General features: G+C 39.8%; 1 protein-coding gene across 4 annotated transcripts in view; it reads left to right on the forward strand.

The window, feature by feature from the left end:
* CHRDL1 (chordin like 1) overlaps positions 1-21748 on the forward strand; it is a 38586-nt gene extending 16838 nt beyond the window's left edge. For 2 of the 4 annotated variants that reach the window (XM_066559395.1, XM_066559398.1), the window contains 8 exons: positions 6984-7129; positions 7884-7977; positions 10038-10105; positions 11177-11351; positions 14606-14800; positions 16501-16668; positions 17783-17872; positions 19143-21748. In XM_066559395.1, coding sequence (XP_066415492.1) covers positions 6984-7129; positions 7884-7977; positions 10038-10105; positions 11177-11351; positions 14606-14800; positions 16501-16668; positions 17783-17872; positions 19143-19273 — 1067 coding nt within the window. In that variant the 3' untranslated portion in view covers positions 19274-21748. The remainder of the gene's footprint in view (positions 1-6983; positions 7130-7883; positions 7978-10037; positions 10106-11176; positions 11352-14605; positions 14801-16500; positions 16669-17782; positions 17873-19142) is intronic. The other 2 variants (XM_066559396.1, XM_066559397.1) reach the window with 2 other exon arrangements.
* The last annotated feature ends 323 nt before the right edge of the window (positions 21749-22071 follow it).

The raw sequence follows: 22071 nt of genomic DNA on the forward strand, positions 1-22071 counted from the left end.
CAGTCCCAGGGATGGGGCAGCCACAGCTTCTCTGGGCAACCTGTGCCAGGGCTTTATCAATCCCACAGGAATTAATTTCTTCCTAATACCTAATCTAAACCAACTCTCCTTCAGTTTGAATCCATTTGCCATTCAGATTCTGCACGTGAATAAGTTATCTCATTACTGTTATTCCAGACTACTTCCGTATTTTGGGGCCTCCTAGAATTAATCTTTTGCAGTGGAGCATGAAGCCTATTTTGTGAGCCTTTAACACTGCTATGAAAACCACTAAGAGACTTGGTACACAAAAATCATCCCTATATCTTTCTATGTGTACATTACCCTACAGAATAGTTTGTTTCTAGGGAATAGACCTGGACTCCATCAAAGAGGAAAATTAACGATATTTTTTCAACAAAGAGACCTAGGGGTATGTGCAACTCCTACCTGAGCCAAAAGTTTTCCAAAAGCAGATGTCAGGTAATGAAAGTACTGCCCACTTGTGTTGGACACTGTGTGTGCCTGAGCTGATTCAGGTTTCACAGAATTTTCAATATGCAAAATAGGAAGAAGTACTTTGATACTCAAGTCCTGTTCCCCTCTGGCATTAGAAATATTTGTGGTCTGCACATTTCCAAGAATTGTGTTTTATTTCATAATTGTTCTTTATGTGTGGCTTCTGAATGGGTAACCTATAATTCTTAGGCAAATTTTAAGTTACAAGGAAAGTAATGCAGCCTTGATGATGCTGTTACAACTTGAGAGATACAGAAAAAAGCAGCATGTGAGATCACTGGTCAGCTGGTGTCCAAGGACAGTTTCCTGCACCAGGATACAGGCCAGAGAGCTCTAGAGTCCCTGTTGAAACTAAACTGACACTTCCAATTGTGTACATTAAGTAGCAGAACTCACTGGGAATACTAGGAAATGTGCAGAAGAGATGTCAGTGCAAACAGTTGTCCCAGAGTTACAGCAGAATCCAATTGCTTCTCTACTGAATATGGTTCCAAAACAATCCTCAGTCTCTTGGTCTGTACATGCTTATGCTCTGTGTTGATTCAGAAAACATGTTTCATAAAATCCTCTCTGTATTCAAATTCATAATCTATCATCTGTCTGCTTTAAAAAAAAAACCAACAGACTATCTGCAAAACAGTTCCCAGTATGGTAAGTTTCTTAAGGCATTAGACCTTGTGATTAATTTCATATTGTTTAGCACTAGATTGTTTTTATAAGGGTGGTTAATAAAATAGACAAACTGTAAAACTCAAGCCAGACTGGGCACCCAGCCTTTCTGCTGGACACTAAAAGCATATCTTTTTCATTAAATGACACTAGGTGATTCTGAATGTTGCAGTTTAAAAATAGTTTCTAAGTCAGCAAGCCAAGAGTCTGTAGGATTTTTAAAAAATGTTCTTTGCCAGATGTTCTGATACTAAAATAAGCAATAGTGAGAGTGTTAAGTACTAACACAAACGGACAGAATATAGGAGAAAGCACCTAATAGAATGCAATAAAACCCCACAGACCCTTGCTGAGGTGCTGAGCAGGGTCCCAGCAGACCCTGCTGAGGGTTAGGAGTGGCATGAGCTTTGCTTGTGCCTTCACTGGCCAGTGAGTGCAGTCTCCATTTCAGGAGGATACTCACTCCAGCCTGCCACTGCCTGCAGGTCAGTACAGCCAAGCACAGTGACTGTCACAAAGCCAAGATGTCTCCTTGTCCCCAGTGGCAAGGAGTGCCCAAAAGCAGCTGATTTTTTTGTCTTTCAGATGTCACATCACAAACACTTTACTGATTACCATGCCATGACTGCACTGATTCTAAGGTGGTTTTCCCAGTTTGTTAGGTAGTGTCCTAAATTTTTCATTAGTAATTATACCTGTAACTCTTGTCTTTATCCAGAAGGATCCAAGTTCAGCACTTAATTGATTGTAGTAAGGCCTGGATCCTAAAGCCATTCCTCAAATAAGTCATCTCCCATTTCCCAAAAGGTTAGATTGCTCATAGCTGGTTACTGCTTTATACTCTGCACATAAATACTTCTGCAGAAATTACCAATGTTTTAAACATCAGGAACTGCCCATGGAATTTGTCTAAGCTATTCAAGGGATTAGTAGCAAATAACTGATGCTCTTCTGCTTTATATCCAAGTAAGGGTAAAGCATCTCAGGACCAAGTTTTTATAACAGTCCAGGAAGGAATAGAATTGTAAACATAAAAAGCTGAAAGATGGTGTTTCCAAAATTGACTGTGATCCATGTGATACACAATCTGTTTTTCCCAGAAGACTGGAAAGTCGGGTATGTGTACATTTTTGACTCTTCCCTCAAACCTTAGCCCTTGGATTCCTCAAGTATGGGCAGAGCATCAGGAACCCAGACAGGCTTCCATGAAAAAATATGTGATTGGAGCAAATTCCATTGAACCAGAAAATTTCCATAAAATTTCTGTGGTTTATGAAATTCACATCTAACACTGTTTTGTCAGACTATCAGGAAAGCAGTGGTGCTGCAGTTCACACTGAGCTAGCATCCCTTCATGGCAAAATTTTTGCCATAATGTTTCTTTGCATGCTCTGTCAAATGAACCACAGTTCATGAAATCTGTGAACTATACCTGCATGCACTTCTAGTTCATAGTTGACTTTCACATCAAGTTCTACAGGTCTTAGTTGATACAAATCCTGTTTGTATAGATCAACAGTTCCTCACACTACAAGAATCAGTCTCAGAAAAGCAGCATTCAAGCACGTATGTTGGCTGAATCCTGAAGGAAACCTTTCTATTGGCTTCATCAAGCCTGGAATTTACTCTGTGTGTATGGGGCATCAGCCCAGGCTGACAAGCTGGACAGAATCCCATGTTTGGAAGAGAGGAATATTTGGATATAAGGATTCAGGCATAGCCACTGTATTTTCCAGTTGCTTTTTAAAAAAAATTTGTTTTAAATATAATCCATTTTTGATACAGTTGTATTCTGTTGTCTGTTTGTAAAATCTGAAGGATTTCTTAAGCCAGATTTAACCTCTAAAGTTACTTACAGGATAAATTGAAATCTATATCAGGTCATGTGAAGCCCAGGTTATACATCTTGGCTCCTGCCATCACCTCATGCTAATGATGGTGATAAATCACTGCTGTCCATATTGCAGACTCATGGTCTTTTCTTGATCACACTAAAATTGTAGGGAAATACAAGCATGGCCTCTCAACTTCTATACAGAAGTCTGAGCCCTTACAGAATAAATGGCAACCACAGAAGCAGAGATAGTTCCTTTACAATGAAGCTATAACATCTTTATCCTATACATTGTATGTTGCTTCCACTGACATACTAAGAATGCCAGGAAAAACCCTTAGACTGAAGCCAGTTAATTAAAAGGATTCACACAGATGGTTTGCCTGGTACTTTACAGAGGCAGCTAATTAAAGCAATGTTAGTCAGCACCATTAAAATGCCAGATAAAGCTTTGGGAACAGTCCTGATTAGCAAGCAAGGTTTACAAATAGAGCTTTGAGCAATGCAGTATATTTGCAGTTAATTAATCTGATTCTAACCTGTCTTTTCTAAGGCACAGAATAATGTATGGTGATATGAGTATTAATGGCAAAATTTTTCAAAGCTCAAACCTGGCACTTATTAAAACAATCCACAATGACTCTAAATTCACATTCTACAGGAGAATATGATATCATGGGGGAGTCTGAACTCCTCTAATTAGCCATGATTTCAAAAGCATTAGAAAAGAAACCAAGTCTGAGTTAGGAAAATCAGTCACACACCACCAGCAAAGTTAGACAGAGAGAGAAACTGCACCAGACAGAAATTATATTTGGACACAAAAAAATAAACAAATCTTCCTTGCAGCTCCAGGCAAATGCTGTGTTTGGAGAGGATCAGTTGTGCTCTTCAATATGCCATCTCCAATATATGACTGTATATATTTTTTTGCAATAACAAGTAATGTGGTCTTGATCTGAAGACTTTTTAAGACCTGACTCTGTGCAATATTGAAATATGTCCAGTCAATGTGCTAAAAGATGACCATATGGACAGGCCTGGGCATAGGACTTAAATCATGGTCCTATGTCCTGTAATTGAAACTGACTTTTCTTACAATTATTTAATCAAATAAGACTTCAATTCCCTGAAGGAGGTTGTAGGGAGGTGGGTGTCAGTCTCATCTCCCAGGTAACAAGTGACAGGATGAGAGGAAATAGCCTCAAGTTGCATCAGGGCAGGTTTACATTAGGTATGTTTAGAATGTTTTGACAGACAGGGTTGTCAAGCATCAGAACAGACTGCCCAGGGAAGTGGTGGCAACCTCATCCCTGGAAGTGTTCAAAAAACATGTGGGTTTGGCATTTGAGGACATGGTTTAGTGGTGAACATGGTGGTGGTACTAAGTTGAAAGTTGGACTTGACAATCTTAATGGTCCTTTCCAACCTTAATGATCCTGTGATTCTCTGGTTTAAAATAGCCATAGAATTTCATCCCAAATTCCAGACAGGCAGATGTAGATGTGTTTTTGGCTGCATGTAATGATTTAGCTGTCACAGGCCCACCTCTCTGATAGATTAAAAGAAACACAGAAGAAAACAACTACCTAGTGCAGCTCTCTCTGCCATCATTTTCCAAGCAATAAAAGTTTCACTGTCCTCCTTCCTTATTTTGAAGCCACAGTTTAATGGCATTTGGTGATTTCCCTCAGAACTGAGTGATGTGCCATATACCAGGATAAATCTGCAGTAAGATTTACTCTCTTCATCCAACACTCTGAAAAGTCATGGTGAGTCATTCAGGTGTTGGTCTTAGCAAATGTCAAACCACAAGCAGAACACACACTGTTTTTGGACAGGCATCCCACATGAGCACAGCCATGTCCTGCAGAGGCTCTGTGAACAGGGGCTTGTCTCCAGTCAAGGACCATCTGTGTTATCCTTTCATTTCTCCTTCCATTTTAATTTCTTTCCGGTCTTCTGCTCTTCCAGTTACTCAAGGGGCAAGGAGATAACTAAAGATTTGTCAGTCTTTCCTCTTGCTTTCCATGAGATGACTCTCAGAAAACCCAAGAAAGAGATTTTAGTTTTGGGAGGCATCCCAGTCCTGAAAAGTGCCTCTTTATACATGTTTTCCAATATTTGGGCATAAATAGTAGCTGAATTTGTCAACTGAATTTTTTGCTGATGACTTTTGAAGGATTTCTTAATTAGAGCATACATCTTGCCATTCCAGACTGTGCATTACTAGCAAACCATACAGCAAGTGCCAAAAGCAATGCATTTCTGTGCCAAACACAGATTTTGTCAGGGCTCTGTACTCTTTATAAGATTTTGGAAAGGTGTCATTGGACACTCTTGATTGCTTTGAAATAATGATGAATCCGGTGCACCAACTGTGGAAGTGCAAATACCAAATGTGTCAGGCAATGAAATGTCAGGCAAGGAACCCTGACTAGCTGACTTCTGCCAGTCTCCTACAGAATGGACTTTGCTGACCCCATACACTCTCAAATACTGTAGTACATGTACATTCCACAGACAGATTTCACATTACCCATTTAAAGTATTAATATTTGATGGACCAGTGTAATTAATATATGCTTTTATGGAAAACTAAATGACTGTGTTTAATGGCAGTACATACCAGCAGAAAACTGCCTTTTCACTTGAGCTCACAGAAGAAAAATGTACATTCTGCGGTGTCATGGTTTCACAGAAAAATATCTCCAGGTTTGTCTGATAGGTAATGAAAAGGACTGTAGGAAAACCTGAATATTCAGGTTTCTTTTACATGAAAACCCAAACCCACTGATTGAAATTTCAGCTGCATTCCTAGAAATTTGCTGTGATTTGGGCTCCAGAGAACAAACACTCCACTGTTACTTCCACAGAGCCCTTGTTTGAAATGTCTTTTCCCATGCTGAGATGCTAAATTAATGTGAATATAAATATGTAGTGCCAGGTTCACTGCCCAAGCAGTATCAAGTAACTTACTTACATTTCATGGGTAAAGTGTACTCCCTTTGCACAGTTTATCAACTGCTAATACCTAAACAATCTAGGGGATGTTTTAGCATAAGGTATGGATAGCTTTATGTCTTGAAAAAACATTTAACCCATATGGTGCAGAACTCAAGATGATCCTGAGTTGAAGCAAGAGCTTTCAGAGTTGAATTGATACTGCCATATTGTGCACTTTGTCATATGCATCAAATTCTGCAGAGTTCCTTCATCTGTACATCTGACATTAAAATGAGAGTGCATCAGTGCATGTCAGAAAAAAATTAACTTTTTAATTAGCTTTTGGCATCTGTTTTGACAAGTTTTGCACGTTTTGAAAACAGCAGCAGCAATGAATTGTGAAAGCCACTAGGAACAAACAGTACATGGCTCTCTCTTGGCAGTCCCATCATCATTACTGGTGCTCCTCTACCAAAAGGTTTGTGCCTGTGGGTGGCAGGGAATCATCCATGCCCTGTGGCACAACTTGCTAACCTGCAATTAAGTGCTCTCTGGGCTATAATACTAGAAATAATTTAAAAAAAACATCATCAGTATCCAGTACTAAGAAGGAGAACCCTGCTAAAACAGGGCTGTTGTTAGTGGGATTCTGTGTGCATGCAGGACCTAATGCCTTTTACATTAAAGCATGAAAGAGCCATGTACATGTAGCAGGTAGGCACATAACCACACCCCTCTGTGCTAATACCAAATGCAACAGAACAAGGGAAAACACTGCAGCCTGAGACAGGGCCATTAGTGCTGCCATTGCCGTTGGTTGACAGCATCCTAGGATTAACTGGGACAGTCACTTCTAAGTGTAATTTACCAAAGCTCAGCAAGATAGTAGCATATCACTTGTACTTTGCAGTATCACAAAACTTGTCATTTCATAATAAAGAGAAATGAAGAGGGGAAGTTTTTCCTCCCCTGTATTTATGATATTGTGAATTTTCAAGAACGTTTGCATGAAATGTTCCTTTCCCCTTGCTTTCAGAAGACTCCCTTTTCTCAGTAAGCAGCAAAATCACTGGGAAATCCTGTGAATACAATGGCACCACCTACCACCATGGAGAAATGTTTGTGGCTGAGGGGCTTTTCCAAAACAGGCAAGCAAACCAGTGTGCCCAGTGCAGCTGCTCAGTAAGTAACATGATTTGACAGATCTCTGCTCTGTCTATGCTCCAGTTCTCCTTTCTAGAAGATATGACACTGAAATATAAGCAATGTGTAGCAAAGGCTGGGAATTGAGAATTAATGATTGAACCCATGAGAGTGCTCAGAGCTGGTGAGAGTGTGCAGTATCTGGTAAATAAATGCCAGATGACCTCTTAAACACAGTGCACAATGCATACCCTGCATCTGCTGTGACTGAGCTTACAGTGCACAGGCAGCAGGTAAAATACTGCTGCTTAGCATAGATAGAATATTCCCCTTCAGCCTAACTGGAAAATACAGCACTAAACCAATGACTGATTTCATTTAGACTGAGCTGATAAGTAAAGAGCCCCAAGGCTGGGAGGGGACAGCATTGAGCTGGCACTGGGCCACAGAGCCATTCCTGAGATGTCACAATTCAAATCCAGTATATTTGAGCAGTCACCCAGTGACTCTTCAGAGCATGTCTGAACCAAAACATCCCTCTCAATCTAACCAGCTCTTCAGTATCAACTACTGGCAGCTCTCTACTTCCTCTCATAAAATCATCATCATATTCTTCATGAACTAATTATTTCATAATAAATACTGAACAGACTGCTCTAATCTAATATTCTGCTTTTTGCATAGAGTGGCATTTATGTAAACACATATTTAAGCATATCCATAAAAAAAAAGAATCTACAGTACCAGACAATCAACAACTCCTTCTAAATTCCCATTTGTATTTTACTGGCAGGAAGGAAATGTGTACTGTGGATTGAAGACCTGTCCCAAGTTAACTTGCTCTTTCCCAGTTTCTGTTCCGGAGTCCTGCTGTCCAGTTTGCAGAGGTACGTTCAAGGCCAGTCACAGAAGGACAGGTTCTGAATTTACTTTTCCCCTTTCAGAGCCTTGTCTGTGCACCAGCACTGTCACTCAGGACACTTTCTCCAAGTTTCCCATTTAATTACAATCCAATGTATTTTGGGAAATTACTCTGTGAGTGCCAGCAAGGTAACATTGCTACCTTTGTTTTCCTAAATTGAAACAAGGTGAGAATGCTTGGATGATAAAGTTACATCCCCCTAATGAGGTAAATCAAGGCTTCAAATGATGTATTGAAGTAGTTGCCATTACTCTGGGTAGAGAAGCTTTGTAATGAAAGATGAGCTTCTATCTGACAAGGTAGCAGACCTACTCTAGTTGGGCAAGACATGAGAATTTCAATTCAGAGGCAAGGGCAATTACTCCAATTTAAATTATGTGTGAGACAATACTCAGGTGACTTCAATATTTTACTAGCAATTGCATTTTAGATCTTGTACCCACAGGACACTTGATTCTAGGGGCCTTCCCAGCCTCTCTGAATGTCAAAACCTAACTGTCTTTCTAAAAGCTCAAAATGTCTGAGAATTTCTAAATGTATTTTATCTCACTATTAGTATTATGGCACTTGAACCACCACTTTCAGGGTATCTAAGCATCTATGGCCTGTTCTCTAATATGCACTTAAAGGTACCTGTGTTTTTCAGAAGTGCCACTCAAAATATCAGTGATGCTAGGATGCTTTGAAAATCTCCCCTACTTGCACCTTTGTGCTGCTGCATTCTTTTGATATTCTGCTTGTTTGAACTCAGTACTATTGCATGGTAAAAATATCTAGCTGGTTGTATAATTTTCCCTATGGTGCAAGAGCTGTGAAACACAAACCAGCAAAGTCCCACAGCACCTGACCTGAGGAGTTGGCTGAGTGCACAAATTGAACCAAAAGCTCTGCAGTGGAGGTCTGAGCCAGCAGGAAGGTACTTGAGAGTGCATCGGTGCTAATAAAGCAGCAGGATGCAGAGAGAGCTCTGTGCAATTTGAAGGAATGGGTCTTGCACAGAAGCTGTGTAGTCCTGTCAGTGCAGCAGGGTGACAAAGCTGCTTCCTCTGGGGACCATGCAGTGGTAATTAACTTATGTGTGGCACCATGGAGGAGCTGAGCTGATTTCTCAGGAGGGCAGAGCTCTGTGCTGTATGAACACATCACCTCGGACAGAACAAGGATGAGGATCTCTCTGCAGTTCTCCTTTGCACAGAGATTGTTCCTCATTCTTTGCTGCTTTGCCATGTTACTCCACAGTATCTTTACAAATCTTGAAACTTTTTGCCAGACAAGCTGCTTGTGAAGCCACCTGATCTCAAACAAGCAAAGTGATAGCTCTGTTCCCAGGAAGAAATACAGTGATATACTGTTTTAAATGTAATACATTGACAGTTAATTAAAGAAAATCCTTGTTAATTGTCTGATGTCAGTTACCAGGTAGTTACCTGAGCTGCATCTGAAACCAGCCTCTTCCAGTTACAAAAATCAATCTGACTTTCAAAGTACAAAGTATCAAACATAGCTATGCAGCAAACCAGCCTTATGGTGGAGAAATCAGTCACATCAGACACAGTCACTAATGAGAAACCAGTTCTTTAGCATTTCCATAGCAGAGGTGAGATTACATCAGATTATGCACTTGAGGCGACCCACTGTCTGCAGTGATCCAGGGCTTTTTTAATGTATTCTCCTATCTACTGCTCTTTTGTAAAAATGGTAAAATGATCATTTATCTCATAATCTACCTTGTCTTTTTCAATATGGCAGAAGCTTTTTTATCTCGCTGCTGTGTTTTCTATGAAATGCAAACCTAAACAAAATATTTGCAAAGATCTAGCACAGCTCACACGGAGGAAACTGTGAGTCAGTTTCTGCTCCCTGCATGGCCAAGTATATTACTATCAAAATTTGCTGATTTTCATATTCATTCCTCTGCTACTCACTAGACCCTAATACAGCTGTAAAGCCAGGTGAGACTTTTCCCCTCTGTATCTCCCAAGGTGTTGTACTCCTCTAATGGATACTGTTCTGCTTCATGTACAGGAGATGGAGAATTGTCATGGGAACATTCTGATGGAGACATATTCCGGCAGCCAGCCAACAGGGAAGCTGTAAGTGGGACCTACAGTTTAAACACATACTTTCTTGCTGTGCTGTGCATGGCAGTACATTGGGGAAAAAAACAGAAAAGGATGATAATGGGTCTGAATAACTACTGCCTCATTCTGGCTTCTGTGAATCTAGCCAAAAACAAGTTTCTTTCACTCAGCCTGAATTCATGAATAATGCTAAATTAGAGCAAGAGCTCCTGAAGTCTCTGGATTTGTTTTTTTCTGTACATGCTCTATAAGAATAAAATTTAACAGTATTAGTTCGCTATGCAAGAATTGCTCTTAAATAATAATTGCAAATACTTGCTTCCCAGTTCACATACACACATATATTTACTATAGGGCTTCACTGTCTTTGGTGGTAAAAGTATCCATTAACAATTAACTGCTCAAAAGACGATTTTTGTAACAGCATTTGGAGAGAATCTGAAGGGCTTTTAAGCATTAGGTGCACTACTTAAATGCATGAACCAGCAGATCTTTGGGTGAGTGAGAAGAATCATGTCTATAAAATAAGTGTAGCCATGATATTTTCTGAAAAATCCTTTCCTTAGGATTTTTTCTCCTGAGAAGCTGAGAGGCCTCAGGAACAAAATGTAAACAATGATTATCTGCTGCTGTGGAATGCAACAGGTGCAGCTGTGATTGGTCTCATGTGGTTGTTTCTAATTAATGGCCAATCACAGTCCAGCTGTCCAGACTCTGGTCAGTCACAAGCCTTTGCTATCATTCTTTTTCTATTCTTAGCTAGCCTTCTGATGAAATCCTTTCTTCTAATATTTTAGTATAGTTTTAATATAATATATATCATAAAATAATAAATCAAGCCTTCTGAAACATGGAGTCAGATCCTCGTCTCTTCCTTCATCCTAAGACCCCTGCGAACACCTGTAATATGAAACCTTCAGGTTCATGGGCATTTAGAAAATGATTCTCTGAAAAGAAGCAGTGTTTTTAGAAAACATGCTATGCACTACACACCTACTTTTATCCAGCAGTACTCGTTCCCTACTCATACCCCCTGTTCACTGGAATGAGGCATTGACTCTCCTGCTGTCTTTCTGTCTCCAGAGGCACTCCTACCACCGCTCCCATTACGACCTGGCAGCCAGCTCAGGCAGGCAGGCAGTGAACGTGCCCCGATTCCCCAGTGCCAGGGGTAACCGCGGGGCCCTGCCCGACCCCCAGCAGGCCTCCGGAACCATCGTCCAGATCGTCATCAACAACAAGCACAGGCACGGCCGAGGTAAGGACAGGCACTTCTTCCAGGATTGATCTGGGTCAGGATCAGTGACCCAGAGCTCAAAAAGACCTCTCAAAATATACAGCAGGATCTTGAAAATTCGCACTGGTATTGAGAAATCCAATGCAAATGAGGAAGGCAAAAGCAATAAGCTATGGAGGATATGAAATTCCTTCTTGACTGAAATCAGGTCTGCCTACATGTACAACATTGCATTTCACTCTGCAAAAGTAGTGTTGCTCTCCGAGTTACTTTGTGGGATTGTGCCCCATAATTCTGAGAGCTCATGTGCTGGCTGCCAGGGAAGTGAGTGCTTTGTGTCACAAAGGACACCCCAATGCCTTTAGAGTCACTAACTTGTTCACACAGTGATTTGTCCTGGAGGAAATTGTTTGTGGCTATTTTCTTTACACTCTCTCCTATTTTGTAACTTTTATAGCTGCAAACAGCTTATATTTCAACTGCCCTGCAAATCTCAGACCATAAAGCTTTGCCACAGTATCAGGAGGTTTTCTGCGTCTGAGACTTAGCAAATTATTCTCATGAAAGACAGTCTTATGTCTTCCCCCACCTTCAACAGTTTCCTGAGACTGTGGGATACAAGGGATATCTCCCTCCCCTGTGACTAACATAAGAGGCAGAGTAGGCAATTAGCCTGTACTGGATGCCTGAGCTGTAGAGAGGCAAATTGAACCAATGCAATGATTCTCACTGTAAAGAATCTTTTAGTGCCTTCTGCTAATAGAATATAGGACATGCTATGTTTTGAGGACAGCAGAATTTTAAGCCCATGTGGCAAACCATATTCAAGTCATGCTCCTCATGCACTACAGGAAGGACAAAAATAAAGAAAATAGCATTCACCAGTTAGTGGGACAGCAGGTTTTGTACAGTAAAAAGGGTGGAATGCTCAGTTCCCACAGGGGATGTACTTCTGTGAACAGAGGTCTGCAGGAACAGGCCTAGGAAGCTATAAAAGAAATAGCTGTAAAAACACATGCTCAGAAGAGCATCTATCCATAAATACCAGTCAGCATACTTAGAAACTACCACAAAGAGTTAAAATCCCTTGTATTAGGGCCAACTAATCTTTTAAGGTATTAACTAACAGAAGGAATGTTGGCTATAGGATCTTTATTATCCACCTGAACAAGCATGAAAAAGCATTCAGATCATGCCAGTGTTTTATGGTGAATCTAGGAGCAGGAATCTCCACACAGTGCAATGTCTTTGACATGTAATTTGCACATGAAGACATCATCAAAGCAGTTTCTAACTGACTTGTTTCAGCAAATAAAGGAGATACAGACGAGCAGCATATTTCTGGATGCAGTATAGCTTCAGACACTCACTGCCTGGAGAGTGTCTGAGAGATCCCCATGATGGAAACAGGAATGCTGACCATGTGTTTTCTTTTGTTCCTGTGCAATTAACAAGTGTTTTAGTAATTAATGCACATGTCCCTTGAGACACATTTCAACAAGTTAAAGAACAAACTCACAGCTCTTCTGACATGCAAATACTGTGTGGTTGTGTGGATACAGATTTCTCATTCTGATCATGAAGAGCACTAAAAACAGGGTAACTAGAAGTTATTTGCCAGTATTTCGCTTCTGCTAGAGTCTTCATCTCCTGCCTCAGAGTATTTATTTAATTGTTCTGTGTCAAAAACCCCTTAAAAGACAGAGAGTATGTATCTATACAGTGTCATGTATTATCCCTTCACCTGTCAGGGAGAACTCAGGAAGTATTTATGTCCATAAAGGATCTGGAGAACTCTGGCTGGGGGAAAAGAAGTCCATGGAAGCATACAAATTAGCAATAGTATGCTATTTAGGCATTTAAGAAGCCTGCTGAGCAGCTGAGTACTTACCAGTTTTTTCATTTATAGTTCTTTCTCCCATGTTCTTAGTTTACAGATAAAACTTCACTTTTATTTGAGAAACAAAACTGTTTCCCATCTCTAAAAAAATCTCATGTCTTAAAAAAAGAGTTAAAAAGTTGCAAATTACTAACGAAATGATAGCATAAGCTCATGAAAGACATTGCAAAAAACACTCCCCATAAATCTCAGTAACTCACTAAAATATATAAACCAGTTGGTTACATCTGTTACCAGTTAGATATAAATTTCAGATTACAGATAAAATTTAAATTGCTTTTGAAAGTTACAGGCAAAATAGGAACATATTTTACAAATAAAAAACATTAATAAAAATGATGGCATATTAGAAGAATTGGAAATATTTACAACATATCCCAGCTTCACTTTTGTTGCTTTTAGAAATCAGGCAGTGCCCTTTCTTTCACCTTGTTAGGATTAGTTTGCATTTTTCTTTGTGTTTATAAAATATTCTAAAAGAAAGAAGTAGGATTTATAGGACAAATGGAAACATGGTGTAAAGTGATTTAATTCCCATCAACTGCTGGGTGACCCAAAGTGGCTTCTACCAGGCATGGATTTTTCCACTCTCTTTGTGTCAGCTGTATTTCTCTGACTCCCAGGGGCTCAGATGAATAAATATTCTGAAGTTCTTAGAAGCTTTTGGAATGAAATTTCAGTCCCTAATGAATCTTTTCATGTTTTCTTGTGATTCCAAAAGCCAAATGAATTTATATACCTATCGACATACCTATTTCCACAAAGGAATTAAACTTCATTTTGCAAGTATTCTGTGTTTTTTTCAGTGTGCTACATAGCAGGACTCTCATGTACAAGCAATAAAAGGCCCAGGTATCACTAATCCAGCCAGCTGATAGCATTGCTCTCACTGCAAAGGCTGTGTTCAGCAAATGGCTGGAGCTGTGCAGATGACTCAAATGACATGAACCTGTCATCTCCAAATTCAATTCAAATGCAGCCAAAGCCACTGTAGCAGGCTGTGTCCTGTGTATGGACTGAGAATACGAGGGGAGGGAGTGGTTAATGCATAAATGAAATGCATGAACTGGGGGGGAGCTAGTCAGACACTTGACCTTCACTGTTTTCCTCAAAACTTAATGGACATCAGCATCAGCAGAGTTGGCATCAAGGAAAAGCTGCTCAGAAAAGGGTGACCACGGGCTCAGACTCCTTTTAACTAAAGGAACTACAAGTTAAAATTAAAAAGCAGAGAAATGGGCCTGAGATGCTAAAAGATGATGCAGAGACACTACTTTAAACAATGGGCACGAATTAAATTAGTATTTATAGACAAGTAGGAAGTGAACATACCTTTTCCACTTGAACTTTTTCTTCTTTTTCTTTTCTTCTGTAGTTTGTGTTTCAAATGGCAAAACATACTCACATGGCGAATCTTGGCATCCCAATCTCCGGGCCTTTGGAGTCGTAGAGTGTGTGTTGTGCACCTGCAACATCACCAAACAAGAATGTAAGAAAATTCACTGTCCAGAACAATATCCCTGCAAATACCCTCAGAAAGTAGAAGGAAAATGCTGTAAAGTCTGTCCAGGTAAAACAAAGTTGATCACAGACCACCTTTTTGCTGTGCATGTTAAAGGGCTTGGCTCAAGCCTCCTGACCACAGGCTCTGATGTGAACAGCAGCAGCAGCTGTGCCATGTTCCAGCGGGTGTGCAGGGGCCTCAGTGTGAGACAGCAGAGCTGCCTGGCCACCTCTCCTCTTGCTGCTGCTCCTCACACAGGGGACATGCTGCTGGCACATGTCCTTAGCAGTCACTGCCTTTCTCTCTGCTGTTAACATGACTTCCTGATGCTCACTTCCAAAGAGAGTATTACAGAAATATATACAGAAAGTTCATTACTGCCAAAAGACTCCCATCCTTCCCCCACTACAGTGCCAACAGAACCTTCAGATATTTTCTAGCTTCTAAAATCCACGTGGAGATAACATCATTTCTGCTTTTTAAAATGTACCAGAAGGATTCATAACTCTGATTGGTGTCAGTTACATAACTTAATCCTTAAAATAAATACTAACTTATCACAGATTTAGCATTGTGTCTATGCTGTACTAATGATAAAACTTATGTAGACATTACTAAAATAAGTGTGTACAGCTGGTGAAAAATCTCCTAAAAGGATTCTGCTGATGGTTTGCCAAATGAAAAGCCATAATTCATGTAATACAAAAGGTAAAGGACTGTCCAGTTCCCTTATGTGCCTTTAAACGGTTCCCTTATGTACCCATTTCTGTGTTTGTTTGTTTCGTGATGCACTGGGCAAGAATGCTCTGAGGAAATGAGCTGCTCAGCCACTGTAGAAACATTTGTGCAGAATGCACACTTCCCATCTTCTCCTGCTAGTCTTGCTTACTGGGAAAAAACCACGATGCAGAGGCAGTAGGCAGGCAGGAGGTGTGTATCAAGGCCTTTTGGATACTTGTGAAGCAGAGATCCACAGATTTCATTGGAAGAACAGCCAACAAAGCCTGGCTAACAGGCTTCAATAGAAAAATTAATGGCAAAAAGGAGCTACTGCCTTGTTTTTGAGATGCTACGTACCCATTTTTAAGAAACCCGAACCTTTTCCTGCAGTCTGTCTTGTACATGTGGAGATGTATTAATTGTTAGGTGTTTCCACAAAAAGTGGTCTGAGCCTCTAAGTTGTATCATCTCTCTTATACTGCTGCCCAACTTTCAATTGCAAACAGAATAATTACAATTTCTACTTAGCCTCTACAACTTTACCAGGTGGGCAAGAGATAATGTGTGCTGTGGCTGGCTCAGGCTTGCACTGGCCACGTGGCTGCTGCCAAGCAAAATGCAAACCTCATAGATTCTTTTCCTCAGCAAAACATTAATTTGGGTCTCTTCACTCTAACCAACCACCAATTTTCATTTAGTTCTTTTACTACCTTGAGATTTCTAACATAATTTCAAATATGCTTGAAAAGTAGACAACAGGTTCAAGACTTGTGAGGAGTCTCCCAGACCACATTGTTTTACACAGCTTATTCCCTCAGGAAACTGGATTAGAAGTATAAATACTGTTTTACCACCATGGACAGGCTACCAGAGCCTGGCAGAACACTGTTAAGTGTCTGTGTTAACAGCTGGAGATGGATTTGTGTGGCCATACAAATGAACATTCTACTTTCAAACTAACCATTCTTGGCTATTGATGCCAAGTAAATTCTGGAGGACTTGATTATAGCTGTAGTATGTGCTCTGTTCTTTTGTTTTTTAAACAGAAGATGTGCCAAGTCAAACCTTTGACAACAAAGATTACTTCTGTGGGAAAGAGACATTTCCTGTCTATGAATCCATTTTCACAGAGGAAGGAGAAACCATCAGGAAAATTGCAATAGAGATTGAAAAGCCACCTCAAATAGAAATACACGTGTGGACAATTAGAAAAGGTGAGTTGAGAAATTTCTTTCTTTAAACAGTGCATCACCTTCCACTAAAATCCCAGGACAGTTTACAGATTTAAGCATTTTGCTGTTCTTTTGGCTCTTTAGGCTATCACTATTACAGCCACTTCCATCATACTCGAATTTTTCCGTACAAAACTCATTAGAAACACACAAAGCTGTAGTTCTGCTAACTCCTACCCTTCATTGGGAGCAAAAGCACAATGACAAACAGGTTTTCAGTATTACTCTGTGTAATTTATTGCAGATAAATGGGTAGTAGGGTTTGAAACAAGTGGCTGGAGGCTCTTACTTAGGATTACTTACTGAGGATCAAAAAGCTTTCCATTGAAATTGGTGTGCCCTGTCTGCTATGTGATGATACACCCATGATGGTGCATATAGAATATGGGCAAAAAATGTGTTAAGGATGGAAACAGTATCTTTTACTAGACTAACTGGTAAAATTAGAACAAAATAGAGAAGCATTCAGAAGCCCAAGCACTACTGCAAATCGTGAACTTTTAGTGTAATAAAAACTATCTCCAGCCTTATAAAAATCTTCTCTATCTACTTTAAGCAAAAAGCATATGATCCTCATGGGGAACCCTCACACAGTGCACCCTTTTGCATGGAAATTATACATCTCTAGATGCTTTAAAGGAGAAAGCCAAGGCCAAAGTGGGAGCAGAAAAGAAATCACAGAGCACTGGGAGGTTCACAACTAGCCCATGTGTTAAAAAGCCACAAAGCCTAATAATGATTTGACAGTCATGTTGCCTGCTGGCTCAAAATGGTATCCTACTGCAGAATTATGCTGTTTTTCTCCAAGACACTGGGACTTTTGTCTTCTGTTGTAATCTTACATTTACTCATAATTAAGAAGGATTCAATGTTTTGGAAAAGAATTGGCTAATTCTCACACCTCTCACAAACTTGCTGCAATCCCAGTTTCACAGGAGAATAGTTTTACAGGAGAATAGCAAAAAAACAGAGGGATGGAGAAACAGAATTTAAAAAAGAATAGACTGAAAATTTTACAAAAATGTAGGGCAGCACTCTAGCTTTAGAACAGTGGGCACATTTCCAGTAACATGCACTTCTCATTTCTTTGCTGAAGGGATTCTGCATCACCTCTATGTTGAAAAATTGTCCAAGAGAGAATTTGAAGGACTTCCTTACTTCAAGTTGATAACAAGGACAACCCTTAGTAAGTAAAATTCTGACCTACTGAGGTTTCTACTCTCCGTATAATCATAGCCATGAAAAACATTCTCTGTTGCTCATCCCAGTCAAATGGATGTACTGAATTTTCCACCAGTATATGATCACAATATTTGATAAGTTGAGATTTAAGTGATCAAAGCACAGCAATTTAAAATATAGATACATATAACAGTAGTTCATGTACATGCTGTCTAAGTCTCTTGTGTTTTGATAAAGTACAATATAGGATCTTTTCTGCCCATGCTAGAGTAAGTCTGAAATATGACTAATGTCAGCACAGCTGCAGAATTTGGATTTATTTATGTAACATGTCAAGTTACCCCAGTGTTGTAGAAAGAAATTTAGAAGGGAAAAAAATCAGATATTTTTAAAGGGGTTCTACATGCACTTATGTTGTATTTGAAAGATTACTTTCCTATGCTCTTAACAACACCTTCATTATTAAAATATGTTTTATGAAAGGATATGTACTATTTTTATCACTCTTGATTCAATTTGGTTTTTGTATTTCATCCAGTTTGGGATTGTGACAGTAGTTAACAATTAGTAATTCAGCTAATTTGCTAACTGAATTAGGATATAGATATTTTTAATTCCTAGTTCTTTCTTATTACAATTAGAAATTTTTTCTATAACTTTTTTCCTAGTTAAAAGTCTTTTTCCCAGAAATAATATGTTCTTAATTGTTACAAACCTATTGAGATACACATATGTTTTCATATAAAAAATTCCCTAGTTTTTTGCTGTCAGCCTTCCATAAGCTTGTCATTGTTATCTGCAATGTATTCTAGTAGCCAGTAGTATTCTAGTTACCAGGACAGCATGCATTTCTATTACCACTATCATAAATGTGTAGAAATATTATTTTCCATCACACTTTGTATTAGGCACAGGTAGGAGGAGTTCACAGCACATGAAACATTTAGCTGTGTTGCTTCCCAGCTTTTAAATACTTTGGTTTACCAGGGTATCTAGTGTCATGAAATGGTTGAATAAATAGAGCCAACTTACAGGACTACTTAATTAAAGAAAATAGTAATATTCTGATCCATATTTATTTTTTTAACAAAGTTATTTTGCATGGAATATGTTACATGGTTGTAAGATGCTTCAAATATTTTCCATGGGAGGATTGGACATTCCCTCTTTGACCATTGTGAATCAGTTGGTTTGCAGAGTGCTTGTAAATGTCTTCAAAGTCCCTGTGCCCTTTTCTAAGTCAATATCTGTCTCCTTTGTGTTTTTGTTTTCAGGCCAGTGGAAAATATTTAGCGAGGGAGAAGCTCAGATCAGCCAAATGTGTGAAAGCAGAGTGTGCAGGACTGAGCTCGAGGATTTGGTAAAGGTTTTGTACCTTGAAAAGTCTGAAAAGGGTCACTGTTAAGGGAGACAGCACTGGAGGGAAAAACACAAGAAAACTTCTGAAAACTTGGATCTGCAGCTGGACTGCAGGCTTATTTTGCTTAAGTCAGCAGTTGCCCTAAACCCCAAAACTATAATGCAGTAATTATTCACATCATGCACAGCAAATTTGCTGCTTTATGTGTAGTGGTCTGTGTCAACTGTTCAAATATCTCCTCCAAAAGACTAGAAGGCTCTGTGTTACTGGTGGGGGAAGGAGAAAGAAAGACTGTGCTTTCCTAGAGTTGCATTTCTTTACAAGTTAAAAAGAGAAAACAGAACGTTTTTACTATTATTATTTGGCAAGTTATTCAAACTAATGAAAAGAAGGACACCTAATAAATGTGCAGGAGCTATGGAGAGCATTATATCCTGTCCTGAATTTATACCATTTCTGGTGTTGAAATGATTCATGGATTTCTTGTAGTAGTGGAGGAAAAATAGGAGTGATACAATATTCATGTTGGAGACATAAATACCAGATTTAAACTAACAGACTCCTTAGCAGCCTGCCTTTGGGATGATGTCTTGTAGTTGAGCAAATAAAGTCCATAAACTGAACAGCAGGTGTTAGTGGCAATCAATATATTTTTGTAGCAATTGGAGCAAATGTTGGCTTTCAAGTGGTTTTCACTGTTTCTTCCACCCACTTCCCTAAAAGTGTTAGCTCCCTATAATAACCCTAATAACTTCATTCTTCTGGGCCCTATTTACACATGCTCTTGCCTGGTAAACCACCTTCTAAAGAGACGTAGCAGAAAGTGGTGAAGTACTTGCAGTATTTTCAAAACACCTAAACCATTAAAACTCATGATTAATAATGCCTTAAAAGTTGTGACAGAACTTAATTTATTTGTTCTGATTTGTTACAAACATAATCTTGATTTTTCTGAGGGTGACCTCTCAATTCTCATGTGTCAAGAATAGCTCTCTCCCATGACAAACAACAAACAGCTACAGGCTTGTAGAGCACAACAAGCAGCTGCTTGTTGTGACAACTGTTCAGGAAAAAAACTCAAATCTGAGAGATTCTGTTAAAATTAGTATAGCATGTCTACAGTGTGTTTAAGAGAAGTGACTTTCATCTGCAGACTAATTATAACAATTTGAAAACTGTTTTCACCAAAATCCTGCACTGCCCTGTGGCTGCAATATTGGATTAAATCCCAAGATGCAAGTGGCTCTGCCTGCTTTTGCTCCTGTTTTCTACTCCACAAGCAGACAGGAATAGTGCTGTTCAAACACAAGCTAGGAAACAAAGCTTTATGGAAATGGCCTGAGCCAGGGGCTGGGGCTTCACAGGGAGTGAAATCAACAGTGACAGGAAGGATTTTGAGGTTTGTCATTCTGCCAGTGACAGCACTCAAGGGTGTCCACATTCCTAAAGGGATAAAGTTGTGGGAGAGGTTGGTGCTGAATGCCAAAAGCCCATTCAGGCAGATCTTCACCATGGTGAGGGGATCCTTGGCTGGGCCAGCAGACCCTGGCAGCCTCCATCAGACAGTGCAGGCCTCAGGACCAGGCTTCTCCATGGCACCCAGGGCCTGGCCATGCTGTGTGTGTGTGTGAGTGGGATGCAGGGCTTCTCCACAAAGAGGAGCAAGTGAGGAGAACAGACATGAAGGTGAAGGAAAGGCTGAAGGGAATTAGGAGAAAACATACAGGGTGATGTCAGGACCACCCTGCTGTCCCTAGGGCTGGACAGAGAGCAGATGAGGTTTGGGCATACAGGCCATTTGAAAGTGCAGCAAGTTGAAATGCAGGAACACCTGGCAAAGAGAAATCCTCTATATCACTGTTCATGAAAAGGAGAACTAAGTGAACTGTTCTGCCTTTCCAGGGGACTGATGTCCTGTCCTGGTGTTGGAAAGGGGTGTAGCATATCAAAACAAAGGCCCTAAGACCTCACTGCACCAGAGCTGCAGTGTAACTGTAGAAGAAGCAGTTTGGCATGAGAAGCGCTGATTGCACATGGCAACTACTGGGTTGAAATGTGCTGCAGGACTGTAAAATTTTATTATAAATCTTTAGGAAGAGGTTCTGAAGAATTGTAGTGTTCTGTGAGAAGACCAGCAGTTGATTTCTCACCTAACAGGCACTGTCTGTTTGTAGCAGTAGCTGGTGGCAAAAGACTAAGTGGAAAATGTACAGTGTTTGTAATTTTTTTTAATGAGGATGGCAACCTGCTTTTTTGGATTTGTGACGGGACTGGTGGAATCCAGATTGTGTATTTATTTTATAATAAACACTTCTTAAGGAAAGCAAAAAGCATCATTTAGTAAAATGCAGTGTTGCGTTTTTCCGGTTTCTGGTCACTAAAGACAACAAAATACACAGTGTCATGTTTTGCATTCTCTTCATGAGATGTATGTCTGTTACAGTACTTATTTATGTACTTGTTGTATCACTTTGACCTGGTTTGATAAATTAATAAACTCTGAAGTTGATAATAAAATAAGATGGTTTGCCTAGGGTGCTGTTTGTTCAAGGTGTTTGGTTTTAGCTCCCTGCTTGCAGGTGGCTGCTGGCACCTCAGGGTCTGATGCCATGTGCCCAGCTGGGTGCAGTGCATGACTGCCTGCTGTGAAATTAATACTGAGATATGGAAGAGTCAGACTAGAAAATACCTAATTTAATTCAGCTTTCACCTACCCAGCTAGATTAATTTTGAAAATCAAAGCATTGACATCCATATATGGAAAACAACCTAAGAAGAAATCAAGCATTGCCAACTGAAAGAACAGTACAGAACTTACTGCTTTCTGGGCAAAACATATTCTG

The sequence above is a fragment of the Molothrus aeneus genome, chromosome 14, assembly GCF_037042795.1.
Source record: "Molothrus aeneus isolate 106 chromosome 14, BPBGC_Maene_1.0, whole genome shotgun sequence".
NCBI classification, from domain to species: domain Eukaryota; kingdom Metazoa; phylum Chordata; class Aves; order Passeriformes; family Icteridae; genus Molothrus; species Molothrus aeneus.